Source organism: Myotis daubentonii, chromosome 10 (genome assembly GCF_963259705.1).
Source record: "Myotis daubentonii chromosome 10, mMyoDau2.1, whole genome shotgun sequence".
NCBI classification, from domain to species: domain Eukaryota; kingdom Metazoa; phylum Chordata; class Mammalia; order Chiroptera; family Vespertilionidae; genus Myotis; species Myotis daubentonii.
The window spans coordinates 71181312-71206859 of record NC_081849.1 but is presented as its reverse complement, the minus strand read 5'-3'; the positions used below and the strand labels follow the sequence as shown (position 1 = coordinate 71206859).

At 38.4% G+C, this 25548-nt stretch overlaps 1 protein-coding gene across 2 annotated transcripts in view; it reads left to right on the top strand.

The window, feature by feature from the left end:
- Window positions 1-25548, top strand: part of RELN (reelin) — a 440175-nt gene that overhangs the window by 309488 nt on the left and 105139 nt on the right. For both annotated transcript variants that reach the window (XM_059712765.1, XM_059712766.1), the window contains exons 21-24: window positions 9243-9435; window positions 10635-10747; window positions 19795-19932; window positions 20831-21017. In XM_059712765.1, coding sequence (XP_059568748.1) covers window positions 9243-9435; window positions 10635-10747; window positions 19795-19932; window positions 20831-21017 — 631 coding nt within the window. The remainder of the gene's footprint in view (window positions 1-9242; window positions 9436-10634; window positions 10748-19794; window positions 19933-20830; window positions 21018-25548) is intronic.

Genomic DNA, 25548 nt, shown 5'->3' with positions numbered 1-25548 from the left:
GTATCTGGGCCTCCATAAAATTGAAAATACAATTGAATATAACCCCAGATAGGTTGATAGAGGACTTTTTAAAATAAAGCCTATTTATTAGGCTCTTTCATCATGAGGATTTTATTACCTGAAATTTTTTTAGTCATTGGTAAACAAATTTATACACAACTATTTATTGATTGCACTATAGGCACTATTTGTGCCAGAGGTATAGCAGCTGGCATTAGGGATGAAGATAGAAAATTCCTTTGTAGAGGTTACATTCAAGAGGGGAATAACAATAAGCAAGAAAGCACGTGCATAATAATATTTCAGATGTTGGTAAGTGCTGTGAAGATAAGGGAGTGGAGTGTTGGGGGGCAGAAGTCAAGAGTGAGACTATTTTAGGTAAAATGGTGAAGGAAGCCCTCCTGGGAGGAGGCATAAGAGTAAAAACCAGAATAATGATAGACAACCATGGAAAAGTGTGCAAGGAAAGCATTACAGGCAGAGAGAACAGCAAGAACAAAGGTGCTGAGGCAGGCAAGGAACAAGATTATATTAGGACCTTATAGAACAACATAAAGACTTTGGATTTTATTCTAAGTGTTATGGGAACGCAGTAGGTAATTTGGAGCAGAGGAATAATATGATCATACTTACAGTCCAATGTAATTGTAGCTGCTGTGTAGAGAATAGATGGTGAGGGTAATAGGAGAAGCAGTAGAAGGAGCTCAGGTCAGAAACTAATGGTGCCATCAGCATGTGCTTACGATGGTGCTAGGAATGGGATGATGGCAGTGGAGAAATGGGCCACTTGAAGGTATATATTGGACGACAAAGTCTTAAGAGCTGCCAAAGGAATGGATAAAATGGCTATGTTCCAAGAATAATATCCTGTTGATGTTCAGACAGTTAACTTTTGAGTCATTTATTTCTCCAAAGTTAGGTTTCCCTAAAAATTTTTGTTTGGACTAAGTAGCTCAGTGATAATACAGAAGTAAGAGAACATACCAGTAAACAAAGTAATAAGACAAATGTACATTTGATTATTTAGATTCATGATATGTCTGGCTTGATGAAACAAATATAATGAGCTGAGATAGTTACCCTTCTATGGGCAGTGGTTCACAAAATCTCCATGGTAGGCCCTCAGTCATCTGACCCAGTTGGCCTCTCCTGCCTCCTCCCTTTCATGCAGTCAACCCCAACCACATTCATCTCCCTATCTGCTACTCCAATAAGCCAACCTCTTTCTTCTCTCAGTACCTTTGCATTAACTATGCTTCTTCCCAGAAAGTTCTTTCATTGGCCATGTTGGGCATAGTGCTTTCATTTTGGACACCCTAAGCTTCTCAGGGGACTAGAAAAAGGTCCAAGGACTGGAAAAATGAATATTATCTCAAAAATGATAAGAAAATTTAAAAAATAAAATTAATAAATGATAATTAGATATTTATAAGACATATACATCAGCTCCATTCCTTGCAAAATTTATTCACAAAATTTTATGGTATTGGAAATAATTTTTGAGTGTGCTGAGGAATCACAGCCAAATATATATTACATGCATTACAAGGAGCCAGATAAAACTTAAAGACAAAATTGTAAAATCCACTTGAAAGTTTTTGCAACAAAAAGTACATATTTAATGTGGGAGAGGAGTGCATTTTAATATGCTATGATATATGAATGGATTTTCTAAAATGAAAAGTATCAAGGTCCCATAAATGTCTTTAAATGGCCCTGCTTGAGTATGTGCTAAATAATGAACTTGGCTGCACAAGGATCAGGTTTTTCTGTCTGACCTCACCTCCTCTCTCCATGCTAAGCATTTTCAGTCAGGACTATTGGGCTTGACTACATGGGCCAATGTGTTCCTTTCTGAAAGGAAGTGAGGAGCAAGACAACAGGAGTATGTTGAAAAGCAAGCTGTAGTTATGAAAAGTGTAAATGTGGATTGAGCAAGTTCACATCAACCAAAATTGATTCTGGAGTTACCGCGGATGCAACATAAGAGTGACAGGAGTAAGGAGGTTCTGGATAATCAAAAATCTGAGATGAGTTGAAATTATTAACAGAAACAACTAAAGCTCCTCTGATTCTTCTCCTCTCAAGTAACAGTTGGTGAAGGGGACCCGGACAACGTCACTACTCGTACACCCCATAGGTTCCTGACGAGAGACTATCAGGCTCACAGGAGTTGAAAGAAGTTATTTCCCCTGGGTCTGTAGACTCTCTGCTCTCTGACAGCAGGTCTCCTCTTTGTCCCTCTGACTGCCTTTCTCCCTTCTTCTCTCTTTGGTGGCCACTGCTTTGTGCCAACTCCCCAATCACACTTTTACCCAGCAGAGATTTCCCTTTGTTTTAAAACACAGTTTACTCTAACTGCTAAACATTTCCTAAAAATGCTGTTAGGTGGACAAACGAAGACTCAATTGAAAATTGACAGAAATATTTGAAATAATCTCATCTTGCCAACAAATACGCATAACCCATGGACACAGATAATAGGGTGGTGAAGGCCTGGGGCCAGCGGGGGAGGGGTGGAGACAGGCTAGAAGAGGTCAGTGGGAGGAAAAAGGGGATATAGGTCATACTTTGAACAACATTTTTTAAAGTTATTGGAATTAGCTGCTTGCATCTAGACTTCAGGAGAATTGGGCTAGTTCCGCAGGAGACAAAAGGTTGGTGGCAGCTGCAGATGGACCTGTGGACTCCTAATGAAAGATGGAGGAGACACTCTGTGGCTCCTGGCAGAGTCTGGTCCACCCACCTCTCCCACAGTAATGCCCCTGTAGGTGCATGTAAACTGCCCCTGTAGTAATGCCCCTGTAGGTGCATGTAACCTCATTAGAAAGAGAAGACAGTGCTCATTTGTGGTCATGGCCATTGTGTACTAACAGCCTGATTCTCTAACTTAGGTGACAAATTACACCAAATTCTACCTCCCATATGTGGGAGTTATCTGGCCCATTAGAGAAAACTGCTAAGTGCCCAATTTCATGAGTTTTGTTCGCAAAGAGGCTGCTTGCTGTAAAAGATGAATAAGTAGCAGCCAAGCAGCTCGCCTTATGCTTTTTAATAACCTAAGAGTTTACCTAACTTAAGGTAAGATTGTAGTACTGACTTGAAGAACTGTAGAAAATGGAAATTAGAATAAAAAGCCCAAAGAAGATAAACTATGTACTTAAAATAAGAATAGTAAAGATAAGCAAAATAAAGCAGGTGCCAGGGACAAATGTATAAAAGGAGCCTGAAATAAATGCCAAATACTACAGGTACTGCAAAATATCTTCGAATGCCAACTCAACAAAGTAAATAAGGACTTTTTAAATGACGTTGAATAAATACATGACAAAATCGATTATGTGCAGAAATTCCACATTTGCTTGAAGCTGTAGATTGAATGAAGAGAGTGAAAAGAGCTATAATAAAATTAATTTGGTATCTGGAAATTTCTTATGTAGAGAATTAGTTCAGTTGAGAAACTGGTTGAAAGAATATAGTAAGAAAGCCAAGAGGAAAATTAATAAATCAGCTTATCATAGAACATGGTATGTTAAACCCACATGTTTTACTTAATGTCTCTCTGAAATCCCACTGAAGTAATCCAGGCATTGTAACATTACAGAGAAAATGCCATTCTTGGCATTTGAAACTTGAATGAGCTTCTGAAAGAAGTGGTGTTGGAGGAAATGTATTGATGAGACTAGAATGAATGAAAGTTAAGTGGCTCCCACACCCCTGGCCCCACTGGACTCTTTCAGACTGAAGCTGGGGCTAGAGACCAGTAACAGGTGGTGCCGTGGTGCGTAGATGTCCATAGGGAGATGAGAAGGCTCAGCCCTCCACACACTGACTGCCATAGAACAGAGCATAGTGCAAGCGTGTTAGAATCACAAAGGAAAAATTACCCCAATCATAATTCAGAGTGTGACCTTACTAGTAATGTTGTGGTTAAGTTCCTGATGGATCAAGCAAACCAAAAATAAGTGAGGACCTAGATAAATATATGGAGGTAATTGACAAAGGTGATTTAATAGATAAAGAAAAAACATATACCCTATAGGTAAAATATATACATATTCCTTTCACTGTCCATTGGCCATTTTCAAAAAAAAAAAAGTGATTAGGAGCTAGGCTCAGAGGCAATCTCAATAGATACCAGTAAAACATGACATCAAGTAAAGGTCACGTATTCCACCACTGAAAATTTCTAAACTTGTGTTGGGGTCCAGGGGCTTACTGAAAACAATATATGACAACAAATTGGGAGTGGGGAGACATTTGCAACATATACGACAGGTTATGTATCCCAATATGTGAAAAACTCTTACAAATAAGTAAGAAAAAGATAAATCTGAATTTAAAAAATGGGCCCAGTACATGAAAAGGCCACACACACACATACACACGCACACACACACACATACATACACATATACACACTACAAATAGCCAATAAAGATGTATAGCATTTTGACTTCTTTAATAATCATAGAAATGTATAGTAAATGAGTATATGCGTAGAGTAGCTAAAATAAAAATGTTGTCAGTGTTCAGTATTGACAAATGGTAAGAATTGTCAGCTCAGTCATTATTAATGTTCTTGGTAAATGTAACTTGGTACAAGCTCTTTGGAGGGCAACTTGGCAATAAGTGTTAATTTTTAAAATTTGCTTTGGCCAAGCAAGTCTTACTCTAGAAATTTATCTTAAGGAGATAATTGGACAAGCATGCAAAATACACAAATATGCATTTTATAGAAGCATTATTTACAACAGTGAAAGGTAGAAACAACCGCCAAAGATTTCCATAATTAGAGATTGTCTTTATTCATTAAAAATGACAGTGCTTCACCATATGGAAAGGTAGCAATTAAATTGTTATAAAAAGAAAAGAGAGCAGGTTTATTATGATTTCATAATTATTTTTAAAAGAAAGAAAAGCGAGTGTGTATGTATGTGTGAGCAGAAGAAAGTCTTAAAGTATTTACACCAGGATTTTAGCAGCAGTCATGTCTACATAGTAGAATTGCAAATTTTTACTTATAAAAATGCTTCTATATTGTCAGATTGTTTTTTCCAAAAAAGGTAAAATTTATATAATCCATTAAAATTATATGGTCATTTCTGTCATGAGACTATAATACTGTAGAAATAGCAAATGTGTTCAAAATGATACCATTAATCACAATATCAACAAGTTTTTCTGTCAACTTTAGTAAATATTTCTTTAACGATTACAAGAACAAAACCCCCAAAAATATGATATTAGGGAGGCTTAGGTTTATTCACATGTTCTTCTGCAGATGAATCTTCTGAATGGGATCAAACCCAAAACAGCTTTTGTTGCTCTGATGTTTCTCTGGAAATGAGCTCTGCATTCTCCCACTGCTTTGGTTATGTGTATCTGCCTTTCGTGTAAAAGAGCCTTTATTCTGGAGATGGGAAGGAGGCTCTGGGGAAATGCAGAGTGATTTGATTTTTTTTAAGTGAGGGTAACCTCAAACTCTTGTCTGTGTTCATTACAGCACTTAAGTAACTGCAGCTTTGTAAAAGCTGCCTTCACCCCAATTGAGAGACCTCTCTCGTATGCCCATTGCACTTAACATTCTTTAAGTGCCCTTCACAGGCATGCCTTTGGTGACATAAGGGAAAGGATATCAGAGTAGGAATAAGAAGGCGTAGTTTCTAGCAGTAGTTGTGTGACCCTGGGGCCAGCAACTCATCTTCTTAGCTTCTCCGTAACACAATGTTCAGGATCCCTGATGTCTTCCAAATGGTCTTGACTCAAAGATCAAACAAGATGATCCAGCTGTTGGGAAATCATGATGCCCTACACCAACACTGGGTGCTTCTGTGAGGTACACAGGCTGTGAGTGCTTTAGGGGATGCGGAGGTGAACGAGACGTGGTCTCTCCATGTGCAGAGGCTTCCAACCTGGTCAGGAAAACAGCCTCAGCAATACATGAGACTAAGCAAGGGCGAGGGAAGCAAAGCAGCTGTCCTGTGGGCTACGAATAGAAAGAACTGTGGAGACTGGAGTTACATTATGGTGTCACCCACCTTACCAGGTCATAATAGAGAGCCTACTCGCCGTCTTGGAGGTGGGAATGAAAAAGCACTGGACCTCATGGGAAGAGATCCCCATTCTCTCTTTAGATCTTGTAATTCATGCAGGAGCTTTTTTTATTGTTCCTTTATTTTTTTTTATCTTGCAAATCAACATGAATAAAACTAAGCCTCATGATTCCCAAAGCATTCTGTCTCCAGAATTTCTATCCCAAAGGCAGATATGCACTACTCTTTTCTATTTCTATGATTATAAAACAGAAGAACTCAACTTCATTTGTGCCTTTATAAACATATCTTAGACCAGCAGCGTAGAGGAACAGTTTTATAAATTTAAAAATGGCATTCTGTGGAATTCTCTACCCTAAAACTCCTGCCGAGTATGAACATCAGAGAATTCAGAAGGGAAAAAATAGACCTAACATCACTGGCTTTCAGCCAGTCTTAAATAAATCGTAAGCAGCCAAGTGAGCTTGTACTAGGAATGGTCAGGAATTGAAGGCATGGGCATCTGTGCTTTCTGTGTGTCATTCTGCTTCAGATTAAGACATCAGGAGAGGTATCAGTACCATGCAGTGTGGCAGGTGTAGCAGCTGGACATGCATTCAGCTCTAAGTTACAACAAAAACAAGAAAAGACTGACCGTGACATAAACAAAAGGGAAGCGGCTTATTTATCGTTTGTAACAAGCAGGCCTGGGATATGTGGTGCAGGGCTGGTAAGCAGCTCACCAAGGCTCTCGGGGACCAGGCCCTCTCCATCTCTCTCCTCTGCCACCTCATTGAAGAGACCACCATCTTCACGCTTGTTCCCTTCTGGTCACAAGATGCCTGTTGCCCTGATGGGGACAAAGGAAGACGTAGGAGCCACAGGCTAATGGGCATGCCAGCCCAGCCCATCTGTATCTTTAATCTTAAGCCTTTAATTGTCCGGTTAAAGGCTTAGACTAAAGCTGAATAAGTCAATCCACCTAGCACCCTCCACTTATGTCCCATTGGTGAGAACTCATTGGTGGACATAGACCAATCCCTAACAGTGATGGCGAACCTATGACACGCGTGTCAGAGGTGACACGCGAACTCATTTTTTTTGGTTGAGTTTTCTTTGTTAAATGGCATTTAAATATATAAAATAAATATCAAAAATATAAGTCTTTGTGTTACTATGGTTGCAAATATCAAAAAATTTCTATACGTGACACGGCACCAGAGTTACGTTAGGGTTTTTCAAAATGCTGACACGCCGAGCTCAAAAGGTTCGCCATCACTGGCCTAGAAGGTAAATGGGGAGAAAAGAGACTGTGGATGGCAGCTGGATCTGCCACAACTGCCTGTGGAGATAGTCATCCCACGTAAAAATTGTGTTACTGTTTCTCTGTTCTCATTTCGCCTCTTGTCCTTTTATGTAATTTTTATCTTGCTTCTTTCTTGGTGTCTTGGCGCCTTTAAAAGCTCAGGATAGCCCTGGCCGGTTTGGCTCAGTGGATAGCGCGTCGGACTGCGGACCAAGGGTCCCGGGTTCAATTCCGGTCAAGAGCATGTACCTTGGTTGTGGGCGCATCCCCAGTGGGGAGTGTGCAGGAGGCAGCTGATCAGTGTTTCTCTCTCATCAATGTTTCTGGCTCTCTATCCCTCTCCCTTCCTCTCTGTAAAAAATCAATAAAAATATATTAAAAGCTCAGGATACCTCATAAAGCACACACTTCCCCTCGGGTTTAAACACTTCCTCTCTTCAACCAAGTTCATGGTTAATTTGTAACCATGCAAAAGTTAGGTGCAGACAATATTTATAAAATACAGCATTTCTGTCTGTCTCTTTGTAGAATTTAGAGGACACTACCTACCAGTGGTTGGCAAACTCATTAGTCAACAGAGCCAAATATCAACAGTACAATGATTGAAATTTCTTTTGAGAGCCAAATTTTTTAAACTTAAACTATATGGGTAGGTACATTGTTATTAACTTAATTAAGTGTACTCCTAACGCTTAGGAAGAGCCACACTCAAGGGGCCAAAGAGCCGCATGTGGCTCGCGAGCCACAGTTTGCCAACCACGGCACTAGACCATCTCAGCAGGGAGGAATTTACAAGGAGCTGATGGTGAAATAATTATTTTTAACCAAATCCAATGAAGCCTAGTTGGCTACCTCTAATTACCTTTCTCATGAAGGGTACGAGAGAGTATTTGACCCTTGAAGGTAAAAGCAGCATTTATTTCTCTCAGGGAGACGTGTTTGAGATTTTTTTTTTTGCCTACTTTAAAGTATTTAGATAAGTTTGCACCTATATAGTATAATAGTATTTTTGTTGATTTCTTTGATTTTGTAATAGTGCTAAAATTTGCACATTGACCCATATTAATTACAGTGAAAATGTGTCCCACCACCAAACACAGCCACTGAAAATATTCTGGTGAATTTTCTTTATGCATAAGTTTGTGGATTTTTTTAACTTACTTTATCATATGCATGTTAATTTTATTAATTATGTTCATAAATATTTGAAATACTGGCTATCCCCGTTTACTTCAGCATTCCATTTTCTCTATAGTTTGACATTGAAATGGTTAGCAATTACTATATCCAGCAAACCAGCAATACTCATCATATTTTATAAAATTGACTTTGAATTTAGGATGATTTCCTAGGATAGATTTCAAGAAGTGAGCTTGATGAGTCAAAGGATTTATATTCATGAGCAATATGTGAGTGAGTTGAGTACCCATTTTCAAGTACATTTGACAACTCTAGGTATTAACTTTTAAAATATATTTATTGTGCATGACCGCCGTGGCTCAGTGGTTGAGCGTTGACCTATGAGTCAGGAGGTCACGATTCAATTCCCGGTCAGGACACATGCCCAGATTGTGAGCTCAGTCCCCAGTGTGGGGTGTGCAGGAGGCAGCCAGTTATGATTCTCTCTCATCATTGATGTCTCTATCTCCCTCTCCTTTCCTCTCTGAAATCAATAGAAATATACTTAGAAATATATATGTGTGTACATATATATTATTGCATTTTTGATATGTAGATTGTTTTAAATTACATTTATTAGGCTTACTGAAAGCCATTCTAGAACGTGCATGGTTTAAATAAGTAAAATGAATCTATTTGGGTGTATCATATGAAGTGAAGAGCTTAATTTTTCCCTGATACATTGCTGTTTTAAATTTTCTGATTTCCATCTTGTCTTTCAGTTTTACAGGAGATTCTAAACTTGTCTCAAGCATGCGTTATGTGGAAACCCAATCAATGCAGATAGGAGCATCCTATATGATTCAGTTCAGTTTGGTCATGGGCTGTGGCCAGAAATACACTCCACACATGGACAACCAGGTGAAACTGGAGTATTCAACCAACCATGGCCTTACCTGGCACCTTGTCCAAGAAGTAAGCCTATTTTTTCTAAAGCTTGTGATAGACAGGTAGCCTCTTCCTTTTGCATAGGAAGCAAAGAATTACAATTCTAAAAGCTTATGTTTGGTTGAAAAGGAATGACGTTATTTGTAACAGAATTGACATAAAGTCAGCAGCAAATTATAAGGATGCCACATTCTGCACTGCCAGATAATAAAGGGTAATTGCAAAAGAAGTGGGAATAACTTCAGGACTTGTTAGTCTAGCATGGTCTTTTGAATATTATTTTCTCTAACCCTCCCTCTATAAACATGTCGTTTCTTCTTTCTCTATAGCATGTCTTTATCTGTTTTTACGTCTCTTTACCTATAGGTAGACCTTATTAAGAATATGTTATCTCTTGCCTTTAAAAACAAAAATGAAATACGTAGATTCAGTTTCTTAGAATAACATGTACTTATTTATATACTAGAGGCCCAGTGCACGAATTGTGCACCAGTTGGGTCCCTCGACCTGGCCTGCAGGATCGGGCTGAAACCAGCTCTCCGACATCCCCTGAGGGGTCCCGGATTTTGAGAGGGCACAGGACAGGCCAAGGGACCCCACCAGTGCACGATTGGGGCTGGGGAGGGATGCAGTAGGTTGGCCAGCTGGGGAGGGACCGCGGGAGGGCTCCAGGGCCTGTCTGGCCCATCTTGCTCAGTCCCGATCGGCCAGACCCCAGCAGCAAGCTAACCTACCAGTTGGAGCGTCTGCCCCCCGGTGGTCAGTGCACATCATAGCGACTGGTCAACCTGCCGACCCTCTGCTCCCTGGGGGTCAGTGCACGTCAGAGTGAGTGGTTCAGTGGCCTTAACATATCATTAGTATATTATGCTCTGATTGGTTGAACGGCCGACTGGACACTTAGCATATTGGGCTTTTATTAAATAGGATACATACTTATATCTGACATTGGTATAAATGCATAAATGTCATAGTAAATAGAATCATTTTTCCAAATGCCAGTTTTATGATAAAAAGTCAAAAAATGGATCCTAATCGATTTCTATTTTTACATGTGAGATTTGGAAGGCATTTAATTCCATTGTGCCATCTTATTTCAATTATTGCCCATATATTTTAGCTTCACAAAAGGAAAAATCAGGGATTGCATCCATAATGCAAATGGTTAATATTATGATGTTAGGTTTCTCCCAGTTCTTTTTCACTTATGCCTGACTCTCTTTTAGGAATGCCTCCCAAGTATGCCAAGTTGTCAGGAATTTACATCAGCAAGTATCTACCATGCCAGTGAGTTCACACATTGGAGAAGAGTCATCGTGCTTCTTCCCCAGAAAACCTGGTGAGAGACGTTTTTAGACATGGCTGTCACAGTAACTTTTACTGTCTCTGTTCATATGACTTGAATATGAAGAAAAGCTGAACACAATGGCAAGATGCATGAAAATTTGGCTTTCGAACTATCCTAGCTTTTTCTGACCTACCTTTTTACCCCAGCTTTTTTTTTAATGGTAGAACTCAATGAGCCCATTCCTTTTTGTTTGACATGATACAAGAATCAAAAAACTTCTGTGTCAAAATAGTTTGGGTTTGCAAGGCTGTTTTCTTGTTGTAAAGCCCTACTTTTTATTTCAAAAGCTTAACATACTTTTTTTTTTCTATTCACATTCTTTCCGTAACAATACAAATCATTTCCTAGGAAGCAGAATCCTAAGTAACTAGGGAGAAAGTTAAACTTTATCTTTTATGTATCCCCATAAAGAGATGTAGTGGCACTTGAAAATAAATGTTCTTTCTTCAAATCTTAGTCTGGCTTCACCCATTAGTGCAAGTCAGTTAAACCTGAAAAAGGAGTGAAAACTAAGTGAGTGATCAGCTGTCAAAGTGTGTATACATTTTTTTGCAACACCCTATATTAATGCTGAATTGCCGTGTTGCACAACACCTAAAGCTAACATAATATTTTATGCCAACTATAACTTTTTAAAAAGAGTTTTATTTTTGTGATGTGAAGTTTGAGATGCTTGTCTATCCAAGCAGAACTGTTAAGTCAAATGAACTTAGGAATGTAGAGCTCAGAAACAAGGCTTGGGCTGAAGAGTTGAACGCTATGCTTACTATTTAAAGCGCTGGGTCAGGATGAGCTCACCCAAGAAAGAGCTTTGGACTAGAAATTAGGAGCCCTGAGTTCTCAGTATGTCTCTGCCAATGACCGATTAACCACATGATTTTAACTATTCACAACCTCTTCAAACTTGATTCCTTATGAGTGTAATGAAGATGTTTAATTAGTTGATCTTAAAGGTCCCTCACAGTTCGAAGCTTGAAGATTCTGTGATTTGTGTAACAGAAAAAGCATAAAAGAGATAGGAATTCTATTTTTTGATGGTATCTGCCTTCCCATAGTCCTTTTGTAAAGAGGAAATTGCTAAATAAACCCTTCTTAGATTATTTTATATAAAAGTTAGGCTCTACACACAAAAATTGATTAGATGATAACCTAGAATTATTATACCTCCTTTAGTTGAAGATTGAATTACTGCATTTTATAAGAATGCCTTCATGATGATTTTTTAAGATTCATCATTATGTCAGTGGGATGCTTGAAATTTGATTTCCACAGATTTCTTTATATCCAACTGTGAGCCATTTTCTGTGTACTCTATTCATGCTTTGCATAACAAGTCACCTCTTTCTCTAACATCCTACTTTTTCACATCTACTGCTGGGAATATAATCAAGACGTATTTCATTTCAATGCTATTCCAAGTATATCTATCAAGATACAAAAACAACACATTAAATAATTGAAATACTGGTCAAACTTGGTACTAAGCTACAAATGTTTATTATTTTTATTATTTCACCATTAAGTATATTGTCCTCATTATTTTAACAAAAAACACTGATTTTTGTTCATTGACATGTGGGCTGCAATTTCAAAATTATGCTGGTACGATAATATTAATAGTGTATTTTAGAGATGTCTTTTCATTTCCAAAACATTATAAACTGTTATTTTTTTAATTAAATGTACTGGGGTGACATTGGTTAATAAAATTATATAGGTTCTAAGTGTACAATTCTGATACATCATCTGTATATTGCATTGTGTGTTCATCACCATGTATTTGACCCCCTTTACCGTTTCTACCTCCTCCAACCCCCTTTTCTCTCTGGTACCAACATACTGTTATCTGTACCTATGAGTTTTTGTTTGTCTTGTTTATTCATTTGTTACTTCTAGTTTTACATCCCATATGAGTGAAATCATATAGATCTTGACTTTTTCTGTCTGATTTATTTCACTTGGCATGATATTCTCAAGATCTATCCATGTTGTCACAGATGCCAGTATTACATTGTTTCTTAAGGCTGAGTAGTATTCCGTAAAGAATCTTCTTTACCTACTCATATATTGAAGGACACTTAGGTTATTTCCATGTCTTGGTCATCAGGAATAACACTGTAGTGAACATAGGGGTACATGTATCTTTATCCATAAATATCTGCAAATTTTGGGGGTAGATACCCAGAGAGGGATTGTTAGGTCATATGGTAACTCTATTCTTAATTGGTTTTTTGTATTCTGTTTTTAAAAATTTTTTATTAAATTTATTGGGGCAATATTGATTAATCAAATTATAAAGATTTCAAGTGTATAGTTCTATAATACATCATCTGTAGATTTTATTGTGTGTTCACCACCCAAAGTCAAGTCTCCTTCCATCCCTTGTCCATTTCTTTTAGGTTAGTGAATTTTGTGGCATATAGTCTTTCATGGTACTGTAGTGTGATCCTTTTTGTTATCTATGATGAGTACGGTAACCTCTCCTCTTTCATTTCTGATTTTGTTTATATGAGTCTTTTCTCTTTTTTTCCTCCTTTAGCCAGAGGTTTGTCAATTTTATTAATGTTTTCAAAGAATCAGCTCTTTTTGTATTAATTTTTTTATTGTCTTTTTGTTCTCTATTTTATTTAATTCTTCTCTAATTTTTTTTTTTATTTCCTTCCTTCTGCTTACTTTGGGTTGCAATTATTCTCTTCCTAGTTCTTGAAGAAGTAATGTTAGGTTCTTTATTGGGGATTTTTATTGTTTCTTGAGATAGACAAATGTCATATTGTCATTCTCTTCTCTGTATGTATCTTTTATCTCCCCTTTTATTTCTTTATTGACACAGTTGTTGTTTAGTAGCATGTTGTTTACTTTCCACATATTTGTAGTTTTTCCTAGAAAAGCCTTTATTTTTCCTTCATATCTAAAGGATAACTCTGCTGGATTATTAACCTTGGCTGGTAACTACTTTTTATCAATTATTTGAATATTTAATTCCACTCCATAAGCTTATAGAGTTTCTGCTGAAAAATCCAATGATAATCTAATGGGATTTCCTGTATATGTTACCATCTTCTTTTTCCTGGCTGCCTTGAGAACTCCTTCTTTGAGTTAATTTTTGACAATTTTAATACAATGTGTGTTTTAGAGAAGGCCTTTTGGGATTGAGATAATTAGGTGTTCTGTTTGTTTCTTGGATTCAAGGATCTGGCTCTTTCTGTTAATTTGTGACCTTCTTGTCAACTATATTTTTGAATAGACTGTTTTCTTCTCTCTTCTCCTTCGGGTATACCCATTATTCTTATATTTCTCTCTCTTATGGAGTTATATAGTTCTCTGGGTAATAGAGTTCTTTCATTTTTATTGCTCTCAAATATTTCTCTTCTTCCATCTATATCATTTCTATATTTCTATCTTTAATATCTCTAATTTTCTCCTCCTTCTGGTCAGCTCTGTTTCCTAAACTCACTAGTTCATTCTTCATCTCTTTTATTGAGTTCTTGAGCTCCAGAATTTCTATTTGTTTGTTGTAAAAGTTTCAGTCTATTTGGTAAAGTACTCCTTTTGATCATTGATTTTTTTTCTGGGTTCATTATACTGTTTCTCTGTTTTCTTGTATCTCGTTGGGTTTTTTCAGAACTGCAATCTTGAATTCTCTGTCATTATGTCCATGTCTTTAAGTTTATTTTCTGGAGATTTTTATTTTCTTTCTAAGCTGCCTCATTACCTTTGTTATTCTCCTGTAAGTGTTCTGACTGGGAATCGAACCCATCACATCTGAGTGCATGGGATGATGCTCCAACCAACTAAGCCACACTGGCCAGGACTGCAAAGTTGACTGGGCATCTATGGGAATGAAATACACTTTATTGTAAGAGAGGCACTTCTCTAGTAGGTTGATAAGAATAAGCCTTTTGTTTGTTTGTTTGTTTGTTTATTTGTTTGTTTACCAGAAGGTGGCACTGAAGTGCAGTTTTTTAGTTTCTATTGCACTGTTCTGGCTTCTGGGGTCTCTGCTAGGCAGTGGAAAATGCCCTGTGTTCCCTGAGGTAGTGGGCATCTCTTCTATGACCAGTTCACCTCAGTCTCAGGGCACCAACCCCATGGAGGAATGTGATGGGTAATGGGATTCCAATCTCAGCGCTGTCTTCTGCAACCAGAAGCTGCTGGCAGTGCAGCCTAGGGTGGGTTGGAGTAAAGTGAGCTGTAAGGGGCCAGCTGCTGCATTTATGGCTTTGTTCTCCTCCCAGCAATGACCACTGCTAGGCCTTCGCTGCCGCACCTGTATCTCCATCCGTCACAGGGTGTGCCCACCACTCAGGGGAAAATGCTTCTGCCTCTCCAGCTCTCAGGACTGCAGATAATATGCTCTGTAGCCTGACACCCACTGCTAGCTCTAGGAGGTTGTAGGACCACCAGACAACACCGTGGCACCTATGCACTTTCACTGGGCTCAGCTGCAGCACACACCCATCACTCAGGCAGGAACACTCACTATATCTCTGTTCCTTGGGGGGCAGCAGGGAGTGCAGGCAGCAATCTGATTCCTCCCCTCTTTTGAGACTCGCAGTGAGCTCATAGCTGCCTCCATGGCACCGGTATCTGCTCTTCTCCGTTCCCACCTCCCCTGTTTGCTCTGATTTGAGCACCTTCAGATGTTTCAGTGCATGGGATCTCTCAGCAGTGTCTGTGTGTGGAGCAGGAATCCTTTGTTGAATTCTAGCTATTCATCTTGTTGCAACTTCAAGGAGAGAGACCAGAGGAACCTCTCATACCACCATTCTTCTGACATCTCTCCATAAACTATTATTTTTATTGATGTAATTTAAGCTATTTCCAAAGTATTATTTTTATTTTTAAAAAACACACAAACTTTGCAGCCTTGGCCAGTGTGGCTTAGTTGGTTGGAGCATCGTCCCATGCACTAAAATGTGGTGGGTTCAATTCCCAGTCAGGGCACATATCTAGGTTGTAGGTTCAATCCCCTGTCACGGCACATACAGGAGGCAGCTGATGTGTCTCTCTCTCTCTCTCTCTTTTCTCTCTCTCTCTCTCTCTCTCTCTCTCTCTCTCTCTCTCTCTCTCTCTCTCTCTCCCTCTCTCCCTTCTGCTCTCTAAAACCAATTTTGAAAATGTTTTAATTAAACACCTTTTGTGGAGTATTTTACACTCAGAGTGTATATTGCATTGCTACTTCTTAGTTTAAAAGATAGACCACTGAGTTGAAAGTTTTAGTATAGTAGTCAGAAAAGATCAATTCTCATCAATGTTTATTGGACACTTATGAGGAAATATATTAATTGACCCTTAGCTGTTTTGTTCCTACACACTGCCTGCCATGTCGTTGGGGTGCTCATTAAATGTTGGAAAATTAAATAGAATTTAATTCAATATGCCTACGTGAACTAAAGAGATGTTTTATTACAAAGCATCTCTTTTTGCAAACAGAAAATAAATCTACTAGATTATTCCTCTACTAGATAATTGAATTCTACTAGATAATTGAATTCTGCTTTTCCAAATTTTCTTCAAATCTCTGGGTAAAGAAAGTAAAAATATTTTTTGAAAGCAAGCAACCCTATAGGATATTTATTTTAATATTTCTACTGACTAATACTTAGACTAAACATTATTGCCATATTTCAAAAAAAGTTCAACTGGCTATTATAATTTTTTTGGATCTATAATGCTTAGAAGTTCTGCTATAAGGATAAAGTACATTTATTCTCCTTGGCATTCTTGATAATTTTATTTATCATATTCATTTGAAACTTCTGAAAATAGTATGTTTTTCTCAAGCATTGGGGAAAGGGAGTGTAGTTTTGTCTGAAGCAGTATTCCTTTTGGCAGATCTTTGTTCTGCTGTTTTGATTCAAGCATATGCAGCTATAAATTGAATGCATACAAGCAAATGTGGTCCCTGCATTATCATAGATCTATTAACTTCAGAAAATATTCTAGATAGAGCAACTGAGAGTGGGAATATTTAATATGTATACACCTGCTCAGAGAAATTTTATTGTATATGAACTGAGCATTTGTTACCCAATGAAAATTAATTTTGTTTTTATGAGAGACATTTACATAAGAACAGGGCCTAATGAGACAGGAGCAGCTGTCAGTTGCTGACTTCATAAACAAATCAACACCTAATGTCTGAATGTGTTTCAGAATAATTGGATAAATGTAATTGCAGTAACTCTGAAGGTGGAAAATACAATATTTAGTCAGCCTTCGTTTACCTTGATTCCTCAGATTACCTAACTATCAAGAGATGACTCAGAGTTATTTTAGTTCCATCTAGAAGTTTATATGGGGGGAAATTTAATGAAGGAAAGACTATCAAGTTTTGTTGCTTTGGGGAATCCATAAAGTTTGGTTTTTAAATGTAAGCCAACTTCATTTTGTGATCCACAGAGCAGTATTTCCACTTTCAGGCTCAATCCAAAGATATTTTTCTCCTAAAAATGTGACAGAGACAGGGAGAGAGGGAGAGAGAGTAAAAAATAAAGAGAGAATTGGTGAATTAAATATTTGTATTGAGGGCAGTTTTTACCAGTGATGCAGCTGCAAATCAGTGACCTCACACCTTGTCTTCTCACATGTGACCAGCTAGAGATTGCTCAGAGGACTAATTTTTTTTTTCTCACTAAATATGAGGTCAATATTTGACCTCTTTTTGCTTCCTTTTCTGTTAACATCAGCACATTAAACTGTGGGTTGTAATTTTAACTTGAATAATCCATTTTAAGCTTTTTATTTATTTTTTAAAATATGTTTGTATTGACTTTTAGAGAGAGAGGAAGGGAGAGGGAGAGAGAGATAGAAATATCAACATAAATCAGCTGCCTCCTACACGCCCCCTGCTGGGGATCAAACCTGCAACCCAGACATGTGACCTGACCCGGAATCCAACCCATGACCTCTTAGTGCACGGGTTGACGTTCAACCACTGAGCCACACCAGCTGGGCTTAAGCTTTTTATTTAAGGAAATGTCTTTTTTCAAGAGTTTATAAGAGACATGTAAGGATCAGTTTAATCAGAAAAAGAATTTAGAATGTGTCTACATGTGACTATTTAGAAGCATAAATAAACTGGGAAATCTAGGACAGGTTTCTGAAATACTTCAACCCTATTTTAACATTTGAAATATCAAAACCTCAAAATAATGTATGCTACGGTTTTCATGTTGACATGTGTCTATGAATAAAATAAACTTGGTCAACAAACCACCAAAGTCATCATTAAATTTATGAGCTGGAAGGGATCTTAGCGATCATTTTGTCCAGTTCCTTTATTTGAGAGGTGAGGAATGAGAAGACCCTGAAGGCTTGCATTTCTCACTAAAGGTCACACAGATGATAAATTACAGAGCGAAGGTCCTGGAAGTCGGGTCCCCTAACTCCTAGAACATTCTTCACTTCGTTGCCTACAGAAGTCAGAAACAGGCTGCCCTTTCTTGGCCTGTTGCTCTACTCGCTGATTCATTTTTTTTTTTTAGCAGACCTTTTTTGTACGCCTATTTTTTTTTCTGTTCCTGTGCAAACTATTGAGACAAAAGATATCTCTCTCCCCAAAAGAGCTCAGTCTAGTCTCCTGTGGCCCTAGACTTGACTCATTATAATGAATCACAAAAGAATATAGTCATCTCTCCTTTTCATGACACTGATGCACAAGTCTGAATTTACTTCTTTTCTGTAGGGCTCTATGCCCTAAGAATATGTACCTATTTTATAGTAGGTTTTTCTAAAAACCATTTCTTAATGGGATTATGTAAATTGCAATGGTTGTTAGGTTACAAATATAAACTATTTCCATAGAGGAGTTGCATCTGTACTGTTGTATGTACCATGACGAGCTCTGATATGCAGCAAACCTATGTGTACTGGGTGCAGCTCAGTGAACCTGGAATTATCCTACTAGGATTGAAAATGCAACCTATTAGCCACAGATCATTGGTAAAACAAACAGTAAGGGCTTAGTCTGGATTTTCACAGTCTGTTATGTACTTAGGGAGTATTTAATATGTGGGTAATTGATGCAGGAGACTTTAATGGATTATTCAGGGCCATTAAGATCAAGTGTATCTGTAGATGGTGTGCTTGGGGAAGGTTTAATCAATGGAACTGAGCATGCACGTTAATTCTGCAGTTTTTTTCCTTTTTTCACTTTGACCAAAAAGAAGTCATTATGGCTCCCTGAAAATTCCCAGAGGTGAAAAATATGATGCAATTTTAAAAGAATTTTTTGTGGTCATCAAAGAATGAAAACCTTTGACATTGATCTCAAAATATTATCTTATTTAGACTTTATATCCGGTTTAAATGAATTAAGGTCCCAAGTGTTTCTCTAATGGATTGTTCAACTTCTCATCTCCACTTAACATCAGCTTGTCCATGAAACCTAAGCCAGTTAATGTTTCAGAAATAATAAGCAGAATTTAGCACCATGTTGTTCATACTTGTGCCGACCCTCTACCCATTGAGCCAAACTAGCTAGGACTATACTTGCAATATAATATATCGTCACATGTCCCCTCAACTCCGCAACAATACCCCCAAGAAAACTTTAGTTTTCTACAAAGAGGTAACTGGAAGTCTTCCAATAACTGCTCATGTGTTTAGTATAAGAAATGGTATTACTCTAAGTTAAACACTTCACATTTTCATCTGTAAGAGAGAAGCTGTTTAGTATATATCTTTATTTTTCTTAAATATCTTACTTTATTTCTTTTCCTACCATCAAATCTCTATGTAAATACAACAAAAAATATGAGCTTTATTTTTTTTGAAATGTCTCCAATTAAAACAAAGTGTCTCAAATTAAACTAAGGTATATGCAAAATAAGGAAATTTCTTTTTAATTTTCTTTCATGATAAAATTGTTGAATTGAGTGGTAATTGACTTAAAATTGAACTACAGAAAAATGATTAGCAGCCAAATGCAAGTTCCAGAAAGTTGGTTATCTGAAAGATTTTGAACTTGGATATTTTTTGTCTGTACTACCAGATGTCAGTTAAAATATTGTTTTTTATGACTGTCCCATTTCTAGGTCCAGTGCCACCCGCTTCCGCTGGAGTCAGAGCTATTACACAGCCCAGGACGAGTGGGCTTTGGACAACATCTACATCGGCCAGCAGTGCCCAAACATGTGCAGCGGGCACGGCTCCTGTGACCACGGCATGTGCAGGTACACGCATCAGAAAGTGGGACTGAGCTTCTGCTTCCCAGGATTTGTTTTATAGGGACCCAACTACAGTTGTCATTAGTTATGTGGATAGACTGATAAATAATGAAATAGCCCAAAGAAAATGACCCTCTTTTCTGTTGTTATTGTAGATTTAAAGATATTGTTACATATAAATTAGTACAAAGCCATACATTCTAAACTTGAAAATCTCATCTCAACCAAGGCCTCTTGGGTCTAAACTTCAGAGTTTATTAATTAGTTCCAAAGTTCTCCTTGGTAGTTAAAAGAGCCTTGCAATTGTTTCCCTTCTTTTCCCTGACAGTCTTAAAGCACTACTCAGACAGCTGCTACAGGCTGTCCTGCCCACTTCACCAGAAGCTCAAAGTTGTATACAAGAGGAGATGGTGATTATAGCTAATGAGGATGAGATAGGAACACACTTGAATACTGAAAGACTCTAAAAGAGATGTAATTTAATCAGGAAGAGGAACGAGAAAATGTGGCCAGAGTTACATGTTAGTTGAGCAAACATTTATATGTGACTTTTCCAGGCTACAGGAAAATCCCACTATTCCCTCTCCCCACCCCAACCATGCACACACACACATGTGCACATGCATGCACACACAGTCATTCATATCCTTCTTCATTACCACCTGGTGCCAGAGTTCCCTGTTACAGCATTGTTTCTTTTAAGAAAAGATTCTATTCCTTGTTTTGTGGTGTGCAAAACTGAAGGTGGTTATGACCGCATATACAGATTAACACTGTAGAGAAAACTCTCATGTGAATGCTGAAGCCCAGAGCAAAAGTGAGACATAGGAAATGTTGCCGGTCACATGGCCATGGCCCTCACAGATGAAACTATGACTTCTTTGCTTGGCTCTCCTCTCTCTAGGTGTGACCAGGGTTATCAAGGCACTGAATGCCACCCGGAAGCTGCTCTTCCTTCTACAATTATGGCAGATTTTGAGAACCAGAATGGTTGGGAGTCTGACTGGCAAGAAGTTATTGGGGGAGAAGTTGTAAAGCCAGAACAAGGATGTGGGGTCATCTCTTCTGGATCATCCCTGTATTTCAGCAAGGTATGACTTAGAGCGGAGAAAAGTGATGACTAAGTCATGACTAAAGCATGGGAACAATGATCCGGGCAATGGCTATTTCAATATGTAACTGATTTATGGAGCAGTCCAAACTCAGAAGGTATAGATATGAGATGGGGGTTCCCCCCCCCCATATTCCCTCCTTTTACCTTGGCTTTGTTAAGTTCCTATCTCTTAGCTACATCTGGGAAACTTTTATAATTTTATGATTGTTCTTAGTTACTATAAATCTAGATTAGGCCAGTTTTAACATCCTGCCCCTCTTGTACCTGATTTAAATCTTATTGCTTTCCTCCAGGGCCAGCCAGTCTTGTGTCTTGGGGGTCTTTGAATAGGTCAGGGTCTTGGTCGCTTCTCACCCCAGCCTTTGGAGGGTGTGTGAACATGCAGGCCAGTAGGTGAAGGTGTGAGTGATGGTGGAGGTAGTGGAGTTTAGAAGTTATAAACGTCAACTCTGGAACCAGACTGCCGCTTTCTAGCTCTGTGACTTTGACCAAATTCTTTAACTTCTCTAGGGCTTGGCTTCCTCGTCTGTAAAGTGGAGATAATGAGGGTGTAGGTCTCATTAGGGTTATTCTGCAGGTTAAATGCATTAGTGTAGTTGTAAATCATGGAGTACAGTGCCTCATGCATAGAAAGCACTTCTGTAAGTGTTTATTAAATTTGTCAACCCATTAATCTCTAGAATATGATTGGGAGAAGGAGGAGTAATGGTGAGGTGTGGGTTGCAGAGCTGTTTCTAGGGAACTGATCAGCTCTTCATGTGAGCAAACATCTAGGGTCCTATTTTGGCTCAATTTGGTGCCTGCTGGTGTGGGATTGTCAACTCAGGCTATTATAACAAAAATACTGTGTATAAAAATACCATAAAAAATAGCATTGGGTGGCTTCAACAGCAAACATTCATTTCTCAAAGTTCCGAAAGCTGGAAAAAAGATGAAAACACCAGCAGATTTGGTGTCTGGAGAGGACCACTTCCTAGTTTGCAGATGCCGTCTTCTCTGGAGAAAAGGCAGAGAGAGGAAAAGCAGGCTCCCTTCTGTCTCTCCTATGAGAGCACTAATCCCATCATGAGGGCTTCAGCCTCATAACCTAATTACTTGCCAAGGGCCCTACCTCCTAATACCATCCTTTTGTGAGTTAGGCTTTCAACATGAGTTTGGGGTGCACAGACATGACGTCCATAACAACAGACTCTGCATAGAAGTTACTCTGGCAGGGCTCAGCTTCCCCAGTGGCAGCACAGGTTGGGCAGGCAGGTCAGTAGACACCAGCTAGGGTCTGAGGTGCCAGCCAGATTCTCTTAGAACAACTCCAACCCATGTTGCTTGGTTAGGGATAGGGGACGGGGATCCAACTCCTTTGCTACAGTCTAGGCAGGGCATTCTTTTCTTCCTTCCTCCTCCAATTCATCTCTCCATATTGTCTCCAAAAGGACTCGAGGGGAAGCAGTTTCTGTTCTCTAGAACCTGACAGTGTGTCTAGCCCCAATATAGAATGTGGGGTACTAAACACCAATCCTTTCCAGCAGGCACTGCAGCCCCCAATTCTAGGACAATTGGAAATGTCCCACTCGTCATCACGTAACAAGCACACAAGTGTGGATGAAGGGTGGAAATATTGGGGAACTTGGGCAGAAATCCCAAACAAGTTAATGTATGCATATGCAAAAATAGGTACAGGTTTTGTTTTGATGCAGGTGCAGAACAAAGAATCAGCAAGTAAACAAGACAGAAAATTGGGAAGGGATTCCATTTAATGATATTTCCTATCCATTGACATTGAAAGTCCCCGAGGCCTTATTGTTAGAGATAATAGTCAATAAGTTCCTATATACATTGCATAGATCCAGATACACTATATAATTGTGCAGAAATGGAAAGATTGTATCTCCCTTAAGTATCAGTATTAAAACAAGATTATGAATTCTTAACCAATATGTACTCTAACACTCCAAATAGCATATGTGTGTATATACACATATTTTGAGGATATAAAGTTATATATCACTATTTCTTACACTTAATTTAAGATGATACCTGGAATCAACTACCTGGGTTTGTAACTGGGCTGCAAACCTCAATCATTGTTTCACCTTGCACAGTTATAACATTTTTATGTATCTCAATTTTCTCAACTATAAAGTGTGATATTGGGAGGGTTAAGTTAGTTAATGCAAGTAAAGAATAAAGAATAGTGTTGGGCACATAGAAATAGCTCAATAAGTGTTAGCTATCATAATTACATCTTATGAGACTAAATTACAAATTGTTATCATTAAATATTTCCCCATATACGCCCTGGCCTACTTAAAAATCAGCATTTCAAAAAAAATCATTCTCTTCCCAGCTCAATCCAGCTTTCTCCCTTGATTTTTGTCAAAATATTTGAGGATCATTGTTTTCTTTTACTTTTTTCTCTTGTGTCGGTGAGATCTGTTCTGAATTCTAAGTGAGAGAAGCTAGCATAAGAAAAAAGGAGGAAAATTGGTTCATGTAATCAAAACACAAGGAGTGCTTAGGTCGAACTGGCCTCAGAGATATCTGGAACTTGAAACTCGAATGCCCACAGAGCTGTCGCCTGGAGAAGAGACTATTTTCAGGTCAGCTTGTCATTATGAGATTGGAACCATGGGCACAGAGCTTTCTCAGTGGCTCCATAGACAATTCTGGGGAAGGTTTCTGATTGGCCAGTCAGAGTGTCCTGGGAAATGGTGTGCTGTGATTGGCACAGCCAGAGTCACCTACTCACTCGTTTGGCAGAGGTAGGATACACAGTTTGGCAGCCCCACCAGTCAGTATGATTGAAATAGGGAAGAGGCAGTAACCCAAAGGGAGGAAGGGCTCTGCAGACCTTTTAAACCTCCCTCAATTGATTTATGTAGAAATATGCTTCTATCCTGTTACTGCTCCAGCACAAATATCTAAGAGACCATTCTCCAGTACTGTTGCCCTAATGTGTAACTTATTTTCTCTTTATGAGCATGAGCCCTCTGCCCCATAAAAGAAGCTCTCCAAATCATCCCAGGTCTCGCCAATTTCCCTGTCTGCTTAGTCTTCACTGCCTACATTGTGCCTTCGATTGTCTCTGTATCTACATAAACCTTGCAACATCCTGCTCAAATCCGGCTGCTTCCATGGAGCTTTCTGGAACTATGACAACCTACACTGATATCTTCATTTTTTAATTTCACTCTCATCTGTGTTCTGTACAGATATAGATTAACTTTTTATTCTCATAGTGCCCAGTAAGGTGCATCCCTGCTGACTGAGCCAACACTAGATAAGATGTTCAACTCAGAAATGCATGCCTTGTGCTAGGCATTTACATATCAATAAATACCCTCAAGACTGAATAGACTGGAGAATTGATAAATGATTATGTGACTAAATGGGGTCAACAAGGACTAGAACTTGGTCTGCAGCCCTAAGTTGTCCTTACTGTCACTGCACATTTCCATGAATTGTCCTTTTGAGTTTGTACAATTGGCACCAAATATTTGTTGAAGAAAGGAATTAGTGAATGAACGAATAAATGAATGAAAAGTGGAAAACAGCAAAAGGGTCTAAAGAAATGGTTGTTTTCAGGTTAATATAGTAGATTTGTTTTTATAGTGGCATTTGATTTTAAAAGGTTTTAATGGGAGTTAAAAGGTGAAGTTTTATGAAGTGTTTTAATAAGTTTTATTTTAAAGGCTCTAAAGCCTGGAGACATTTCCTTGAAAATTTGTTTTATTTTATCGAAACCCTTAAAGCAGAAAGCTGTTTTTAACCTGGAATATTGAGGGGAAATGGGAAGATATTTGCCACACTCCAGAGATAAGGAGATCCTTAACCTGTTACTCCAACACACATGCATGCACACATTCCGTGTGAGTATATGTCTACACATGCACACACAACTACCCTGATCGTAGTGTAATAGGGAAACTGAAAGGCACGTGTCACATCACATTCTAAATGCTGACACAGAGTTCGCCGTGAGTCTTTTTCCTTCAGCATTTCGAGTCACTGAACAAAAGAAAGGGGTTTGAGCTATTCTCTAGTAAAAAATCATCTTCAGTGCCAAGCCAACCACTCGGACGATATTGTCCACCATTTACAAAAATCCCACAAAACACTCTTGCAAAACCTCTGGAGACCAACACCATAGTCTCCTGGAACAATAACACTGCTCGGTGGATTTCACAATAGTCCAATCATTCCAACCAACTAGTTGGGATAATAGGATTTTTATAATTCACACCTTAGACCTTTCTCCTTCTGGCTTAGTTCCTTTCACATGCCAAGCTTTTCATAGGAGTTTGCTGGATTAGAATTAACCAGCTAGGTTCTGTAGTTTTTCTTCTCAAAATCACTCTTCCTGTAATGATCCTAAAACATGAAAATTCTAGGCCAGATTATAATAATCTCTGAGGTATTTCTCACTTATACTACTTCAACAAGAAAAATCAAAAGCACCTGTAACACATTGAAAATACATATTACTTTTAAGATTTCTTCAAATACATATT